This window comes from Paramormyrops kingsleyae, chromosome 20 (genome assembly GCF_048594095.1).
Source record: "Paramormyrops kingsleyae isolate MSU_618 chromosome 20, PKINGS_0.4, whole genome shotgun sequence".
Lineage (NCBI taxonomy): Eukaryota > Metazoa > Chordata > Actinopteri > Osteoglossiformes > Mormyridae > Paramormyrops > Paramormyrops kingsleyae.
The window spans coordinates 20,936,026-20,945,156 of NC_132816.1; the positions used below are offsets into that span (position 1 = coordinate 20,936,026).

The following is a 9,131-nucleotide window of genomic DNA, read 5'->3' on the forward strand; positions in this document are numbered from 1 at the left end:
GCTAGCAACATCAGCGAGGACCCCACCCACCCGGGTCACAAACTGTTTGTCCCCCTCCCATCGGGCAAAAGATCCAGGACCATCAAGTCACGAACAAACAGACGGAGGAGCAGCTTTTTCCCGAGAGCAGTGGCCTCCATCACCACCCTTCCCACTACAGAACACTGACCCTTAAGTCACATCCACACGTCTGTATTGCTGCTGATATGCACTTGGTCACTTTAATCACATTGACTGTAAATACCTAAATCTGTAAATAACTTAGGATTTTCTCACCCAGCACACTGTAGACTGCACTAGCTAACATATTTCTTATATTGTATTTTACCAATAATTATATTAGGTTATTCATGTTTATCCCATGTCTACAAGGCTGTATGCTATAGTAATGTGGTACCTTAATGTACCTCTTTGCTGCTGAGCCGTGAGCCACCAAACAAATTTCGTTGTATTTCTGATACAATGACAATAAAGTCTCTTATCTCTTAAACAAGCCCCCCCCCCATAATAAGCAAGATCAAGGAGCAGTAAAACACTTGGAGGCGTTTTAGTTCTTTTTGCCACAATCACTTTCACAATCAAAACAAATAGCAACCTGAAACCTGAATCGGCGTCAGTGTGTTGTGTTTCTGGGCCGCGCCCCAGCTATCTCCTGACTCTGGATCTTTTTTTTTTAATTTTTTTTTTTAGAAGTATACAAACGAGAGGAGGCCATTCGGCCCACCGAGCTCGCCTGGGGAGAACTTAACTAATAGCTCAGAGTTGTTAAAATCTTATCTAGCTCTGATTTAAAGGAACCCAAGGATTCAGCTTGCACTACGTTATCAGGAAGACTATTCCATACTCTGACTACACGCTGTGTAAAGAAGTGCTTCCTTAAATCCAGTTTGAAATGTTCTCCCGCTAATTTCCACCTATGGCCACGAGTTCTTGTATTTGAACTAATGCTGAAGTAACTATTCGGTTGAACAGCACCCAAACCTGTTAGAATCTTATAGACCTGGATCATGTCCCCCCTCAGTCTCCTTTGCTTGAGGCTGAACAAATTTAGCTCAAATAACCTTTCCTCGTATGACATTCCTCTAAGACCAGGAATCATTCTTGTGGCCCTACGCTGCACCTTTTCTAAGGCCGCAATGTCCTTTTTAAGATATGGTGACCAAACCTGCACACAATATTCTAGGTGAGGTCTCACCAAGGAATTGTATAATCTTAGCATTACCTCCCTTGACTTAAACTCCACACACCTGGAGATATACCCCAACATCCTATTGGCCTTTTTTATTGCTTCCCCGCACTGGCGAGAATGAGACATGGAAGCATCAACATACACACCAAGGTCTTTCTCATAATCAGCTACCTTTATTTCAGTAGGTCCCATAAAATACCTGTACTTTATATTTCTGCTCCCTACATGGAGTACCTTACATTTGTCTATGTTAAATTTCATCTGCCAGGTGTCAGCCCAGTCATTAATTAAATTAAGATCCCGCTGTAGCTGCTGAGCTGCTAGTTCAGTATCTGCTACACCACCCACCTTGGTGTCATCTGCAAATTTCACCAGTTTACTGTATATATTGGTGTCTATATCATTTATGTAAATTAGGAACAATAGTGGTCCTAAAATTGAACCCTGCGGTACCCCACTATGAACGCTGGCCCACTGTGACATTGAGCCTTTTATTACTACTCGCTGCTTCCTATCCGTTAACCTCTTATGGGGGACAACATCAAAAGCCTTTTGGAAATCTAAGTAGATGACATCATAGGCCTTCCTATCATCAACTTCCTGAGTAGCTTCCTCAAAAAACTCCAACAGATTTGTTAAACAGAATCTACCTCTCCTAAATCCATGCTGCCTATCCCTCAAAGCACTACCTCAGAGCACTGACGTGGCTGGGGAAGACTGCCCAGGTCATGGCCAGGTCACACGCTTCCACAGAGAGGTAGGCCACACCGACATGGCCCCAAGCCACCCCCCAGGGCCACCACTCTCCCCCCTCTCTCCTGGCAGTCAAGTCAACACATAATCATTAGCATTTGAACCACAAGGGCGCTGGGAAGCCGTAAAACAACTCAACAGCTACTCATTACAAAATATAATGGCACTCTACAGTAAACTCTTGGTCCTTTGCACGCTCTGTTCATCCACCACTAACTTGCTATTTATGATTCTAGTTTCTGAATTTGGCTTTTGTATATGTGGACACAGGAACTCTTACTTGCTCCATCCAGTCAGTGACATGTGAAATATATCAGGATTACACCGCACAAAGCAAAACAAAGGCACTCAACAAATGTCATATGTCTACTTTGATGTTTCGTAAGTTCCTTTGCGATTGGCTTTTGTAATGAGTCTTTGTTATTTATAGTCAGTATTACTTATACTTCTTGCTGTGATCATTGTTCATTGTTCTTTTGATAACACACTATGAATGCTATGAATGCTATGACAGTCTGCAGGGGACGGGCAAGTAAACATCTCATTGCGCTATGTACACATGACAAACTTGAACTGAAACTTGAACTTACTGGTTACATTGCGACGACACTGATCACATAATGGCTGGCCACCTTGAGAACTGCAGAACGAAAATGATACAAAATACCCCCCAGTGCAAGATAACATTTATAGCTAGCTGTCTACATGGTGAACAACACGAGCGTCCATCTCCTGTACTTGGCTTCTCAATGGACATGACTCCCTCTAGTGGTGGTTTTTTGTTTTGGTGGATAAGCCATAGATTTCAGTGACTAATTTTGTTGAGACAATGAGCTTATTAATACACACATCCAGGGCCGAATTTAGGAGGCTTCATCACATGCTGTGATAACAACACATGTTAATGATAAATAGCCATGATAAACCCTGTATTGGCCATTTGCACTGGTACATAGGAATTGGTTTCATCTTGCTCTCCATAGCTACAGTCCAATAACAAAACAAGTGTCTCGTGTCAAACAGTGTCAGGAATGCTGCCTTTCTGGTCTGCTGGGTTTTTTCCCTTTATACCATCTAGATCGAGGTTCTTCATTAGTTGTTTTCCTGCCACAAAGTGCTGAATCCCTTTAGATATAATCAGTTCCAGATTTAGACAAAGCCCAGGTGATCTGATTTATTTTCAAAACACAATAAATTACTTCAATAAAACTGTAGATGTAAAAGCCTTCAGGTTATCCAACAAATGCACATTCCAACAACCTCTTTACTGAGAACAAGTAATTCGGTTTAAAAAGCTATTAGTTCCATCAAGTGTTTAAGTGTTCAGACAAAACGCTGGAAAGGAAGAAGGAGTGATTTTAACACTCTCTAGTGTAAAGTCAGCGATGCGTCAAGCTGACAAGCGGCAGCTGGACCCGAAGGATGCCTGTTTACATCACATCAGCCGTCCGATTCTCATGCCTCATTATTTGAGTCAAATCGACTTCAGCACATACTGACCTCAGCACAACTCTTGCCACTTTCATTTATGCTACAAATTTGTGTTAAAAATGGAACAAAAAATAGAAATATAATTGGTGGGTAAAGCACTTCTGGACACGTTCAGGTCGCCGTGTGTGCTGAAGATGCGACAGCACGGTAATCCCTCAGATAGGCCCTGCACCACTTACCACGCTGCAATTATCAGCAGAAATGGAATCATTTAAACTATCAGCTCTTCTGGAAGCTGTAATGTTATTTTCCCTGCAGAATTTTCCACTGAGTTGATTTAGGTTTTATTGGCCAGTTTATGAGGATTCGGATGATTGAAGTTTTACTGTCAATTGATAAGAGTTAAAAGCAATTAATCAACTTGAATTCAGCTACTGCTAACACTGAAGAGTATTACTGTATTAAGAACTGCAAAACAACAGATTGACGGGCAGTTTTCCTGCAGGCAGCAGTTAGACAGGTGTATTGACATAATGGGAAATCAATTTATTTCTTTTGGGACAAATTTGTTTATATATTTGGTAGGCTAGCCAGTGCCGTCGTAGGATGATGTACGCCACATTAATCCAGAAAGGAATGTCTTTAACGGTATGTAAGTCGGGTGTGTGAGCGCTGTAAGTCTGCATTTCTCGGGAAAATGAAACCTGTGACTGTGTATTGTGTGGGTATATGCGATTCAGGGGGAGGCGGCTGGCATGGACAGTTTAAATAGGGCAGCCGAAGAATTAAGGAGCACACAGTTTCCCTCCGAACTCCTGAAAAGGGTAAGACGCAAAAATATTGGGATTTGGAGTTTATAGTTATTAATAAACGTTAATAATAATACTAATAATAAATATACCAATTACAGTACTTACTATTATTGACTTTGCTACTGTACATATCTCGTAAATGCATATTCTATAACTGGGTTATGTTACGCGACAGCATAAAAGTACATTTTAGTTAGGGTGTCATCAAATGATAAAACGATAATTTGCAAATGTGCATAAAGATCAAAATCTTCACATTATAATTTGCTTCTATATTTTTGCTGTTGCCTAATTTTAATGAAAGGTGTTTGATGCGACTAATCATTAAACACTACGATTTAGAACGGATCACAAAATTGACCGTACTATTTTCCCGCCTGTTTCCAGTTGTATAAAACTATAGTAAAATGATTTTATTACCCTTATATAATCATTTTACATTATGTTTACGTAAACTTACCAATTTAGCGGATACCTAATTAATGTTTTTTTGTCTTACATCATTGAAAATGTGGATGTTGAGGTTGTACTCCTTCGATTCCCTGACCTTGTTTACCATTTATCGGAGCACAATGTGTATTTTTCTGTTGCCATTTTCTAAGTAGCATATGACTAATTTGTTATTAATGCTGCACTCATCTTTTATTTTAAAAGACCTGGCACTTACTATTCGGTTTTTTTTTAATTAAACTAAATCACTCCAGCTTGTTCACAGCCAAAAGATTGACTTGAGGGCGGGTGGTGACCTCGTGGTTAGGAAGTGCACTTGTAATCGAAAGAATCCCCGACCAGCAAAGTGCCACTGAGGTACCCTGAGCAAGGTGCCGCCCCCAAGCACTGCTCCCCGGGCGCTGAATTAGCTGCCCCCTGCTATGTCACATATGGGTTAAATGCAGAGGACACATTTTGTTGTTGCTCACTGTGTGCTAATCACTCGCACTTCACTTCTTTTAATATCTATTGACCTTCAAAACCACTTATACAGTGCAAGGTCATGATGTGTGTGGTGCATATCCAGTACATTGCAGGGCACACGCGGGCACAAGCACGCACACACACGCATGCACACATACACACGCACACACAAACACATACATACACATACACACACACACCAAAGGCCATACCGAGACACCACATTCCCTCCACGTTTTTGGAGAGGAAACCAGAGCAGACATGGGGGGAATCTAATGACGCATGCCTGCCTGCACCCCCCAGGCCTGAAGGTGAGGCCACAGTGTCGACTGCTATGGCCCCCACCTTCAAACATGCTTTGCTTTTCATTTCGATGTAAGACACTAAGTGAGCTCTCGCCTTCAGTGCTCAGTGAAGAGGACACGGAAAATGTGGGCTTGGACCGGCTGCTTCCCGCTGCTCCTGGTGGCCGTTGGTTTGGCTGCAGGTAAGCACCAAGCACCAGGATTGTTCTAGAAAACACGTGGGGTTTCATTTTCCCTGAAAATAATTAGAATGACATAAATCGCAGGAGGAATGTATGACTTCTTGTCCATCAGGTTCATTGACAGTCACTTTCAGCTTTGCTTCTGCTCTTGTGGCCCGTGGTTTCTTAGGGCTACACAGCTGTGATGCCATGGTTCAGTCGGGTATAAAATGGTTACGAACATGTTTAAGATATTTTCCATTCATTGTTCACTGCTTCAGATGCTTTTGCTTTCAAGATCGTCACAGGGATCCTTGCCCTGTCCAGCCAAAGCCTTGCTGTGAGATGCGGTTTGTTCCTGTGTGGAGATCAGTCACTGACTTCGATAGTCAGGTCCATCCCTTCCAGAGGGGTTGGACCAAAGGCTTCTTGGTTACCAACAAGCCGATTGACTGTGTGTGTCCACCTACCGCTTGACAGGGGCCAGGGATGGAGATGTGAGGCTGGTGGGGGGCCAGCGGTCCTCCGAAGGCCGTGTGGAGGTGTTCTACGGTGGGCAGTGGGGGACGGTTTGTGACGACGGCTGGGGCATAGCTGAGGCACAGGTGGTGTGCCGCCAGCTCAATTTCCCTGGTGCTCTGTCCGCCGTCTCAGGTGGCACGTATGGCCAAGGTGAGCCCGACTCACTTTGCTAACATTGTGTTCATTTTCACATTTGACCACTAGGGGGCAGGGTGAAATTCCCACGCTTAGTCAACAAGTGCTGAAGTTCTGCACACACACGCATGCACACACGCACATATATATGATCATAAAACTAGCAGGGGACCAGTAGTTGAACATGCTTGCCTTGCTAAATTATATATTACGGAAGTGAATCAAGGTTCTTGTAATTAAATGGTTTTAGTTAATATGTGTGTTGGTGTCATATGTTGGGCAGGATCTGGGGCCATCTGGTTGGACGATATGGAGTGCACAGGGGACGAGAGTGACTTGCCCAGCTGCTGCTTCAAAGGCTGGGGGGTCTCTGACTGTACCCACAGTGAGGATGCAGGGGTTGTCTGTGACCGAGGTAAGGTCTCAACAGTGCGGTCCTGATGGAACCAGAATCCCAGCAGTCATTATTGTTCATTAACGTGACATAAGACTCCAGGACCGGCCACGTTAATTCTAACATGGACGCTTTAGCCAGGACACCCGTTTAAAAGGTCACTTCAGGGCCTCCTGCCCCCCACTGTGTAGTGACCGTTTCTGGCCAACAGGAGGGACTTCAATCCTCGGGGGTCACACACAAACGTGTGGTTTAAGTGGCGCAAACATCACTGTTGAGGACAATGATCTAGATGTTTCTCTTCCGCAGATACTGCCCTTAACAACGTGCATGTCTATGCCGTGGATGACGGCCTGAACTTGTCAGAGAAGCTGGGTAGGCTGTGGGACAGTGGCATTGGCTGCGACTTCAGCATTGTGGTGCAGAGTCCCAACAGGGACCCAGCAGATGAGACCTTCTGCACCCATCGCTTCATCCTGTCCCTGGACCCGGACTTCACCTTAGTCAGCTCCTTGCAGAGATCCAGCAACCTCACCATGTTGGTCAGCTCGGCCTGCCGTCCCTACGTCTCCAGCTTCCTCAGGTCCGTTCTCCTCCATGTTGCCAGGCTTTCAGCTGGTCATTGTCTTTTTAGCTCAATTTTAGCCTCAAGTAATCCTGGGTCGACATTTAGTATCTATGTTATATGGCCACTTATGCTGGTTGATTTGAAACGAGTCAAAGTAACCAAAAGAGTGAAATCTGTATTGTCTCCAGGTATCTGTATACCAGGCAGATTGGTATAACCATCGCCTCAGTCCTGTGCCTCCACCAGATGGCGTCAGAGTTCAGGGTAAAGCAGCTTCAGGCCGATTCAGCTCGCCTCTATCCTTGGCTGCTGCCCGAGGACGATACCTTCAGCTCCCCATTGTCCATGTATGATGACGGTATCCGCACAGGGGACCGAGTGCTGCAGGAGGTCTGTCTGCAGTACCTGGCCTGGAACTGTGAGGCGCTGATCAACTCCACAGCTTGGAGCACTTTGTCCACAGAGACCCTGCAGGCTCTCCTATCCCGCTCTGACGTGATAGTGCCAGATGAACCCTTCCTGCTAAATGCCTTGGAGAGCTGGTTCATGGCCAGTGGCAATGAAACCGAGCCAAGCACCGTGGCCGCCTTACTGAACAACATCCGCTTCTCCATGATCTCGGCCGACACTCTGTATGATCTCCAGTTCACCTCAGACACATACAAGAAGTACACGGCGCTCTACGATGCGGACATGGTGGAAGGCTACCCATTCCACGTCCTGTCATTCCAGAAGCTGAAGACGCACATGGACAGTGTGGATGTGGGGTACTCCCCCAGGACCTACACCGGAAGCCCATGGGGTTACATCATCAGTGCCACGGAAATCAGCAATTACAAGCAAAGCAACTTCAACAACCCTTATAATGGTTGGTACAATGGTTTCAGCAGGTCTTTTACGACCCCTGCATTTAACAATGCCCTCTTCCAGGATAAGATGATGACCTGGACTGTGGAGATCTACTTCTCCGCAGAGGAGTGTGCACGCAGAGGGTACACCTGTAATTCGGGCCTAGCAGCCCGGCTCTACCCCAGTAGCTATGTGCAGAATTATGAAGGAATCGGCTACAATAACAGGGTCGTCATGGTGTGTGACACTGGTTACATCTTCCACGTTCAAGATTTCAAGGACAACATTGTGTACCTCCCAGCGAACAGCACGACGGGTCAGGCCTACCCCTGTTTCACTGACCAATATTCATTCCAATTTGTTGTTCGTCCCCAGTATAAAATGTAGTGGTTTACAGTGAATGCCTTTCTCTGGGCGTAAATGCATATAAAGTCTGCTCTTCTTCTCTACTATTCTCTGTTTGCAGTGATCTTTTCATCTACTAAATTAAACAGTAACTCATTAAACTTCTACCAATGGTTTTTATGTTATATACCAGTTAAAATATCAACATTTTAGACTTTAAAACATAATCGTTTACCCATGGTTAATAAAAACATTTGATTTTTCTGTTTGCTATCAAAATCAGTATCACCGTGTAATCAAAAAATAATTCTTTACCAAAGCTTTCTGTAATACATTGAGAACAGACATATTTTTCAATAGATCGTTTGCAGCACTTTCAAAGATTCTACTGTGTTTCTGAGTAAATAAAGTTGTCTTGGGGTGATTTTGTAGTCGGGGTTTTGTGTTGTTTTGCGTAGGTCCTTATAATGCAGCACAGCTTGGTCTTCTGGCCTCTTTGCATATCCACTTATCAGTGTCGGGGTGTAACGAGTTACATGTAATGGCGTTACGTCATTTAATTACAAAAAATGTCATTTTAATCCGTTACAGTTACTAGAGAAAAAAGTGTAATTAAATTACAGTTATTTATGGAAATATTCATGATTACAATTTTAGTTATATCATAAGATTGTATGCAAAACCTTGCTAATATCTTTAATAACAGTATTTTTATTGCTTTTCATGTTTTTCTTACGCAAAACATCCTCCTT

At 43.9% G+C, this 9,131-nt stretch overlaps 1 protein-coding gene across 1 annotated transcript; it reads left to right on the forward strand.

Moving 5' to 3' along the window:
* The first annotated feature begins 4,089 nt into the window (after nucleotides 1-4,089).
* On the forward strand, nucleotides 4,090-8,803 carry LOC111848370 (galectin-3-binding protein A-like). The gene is made up of 6 exons (XM_023820288.1): nucleotides 4,090-4,197; nucleotides 5,506-5,587; nucleotides 6,047-6,238; nucleotides 6,507-6,638; nucleotides 6,927-7,200; nucleotides 7,374-8,803. Exons 1-6 carry the CDS (start codon nucleotides 4,129-4,131, stop codon nucleotides 8,419-8,421), a joined length of 1,797 nt encoding a protein of 598 aa, XP_023676056.1. The 5' UTR covers nucleotides 4,090-4,128; the 3' UTR covers nucleotides 8,422-8,803.
* The last annotated feature ends 328 nt before the right edge of the window (nucleotides 8,804-9,131 follow it).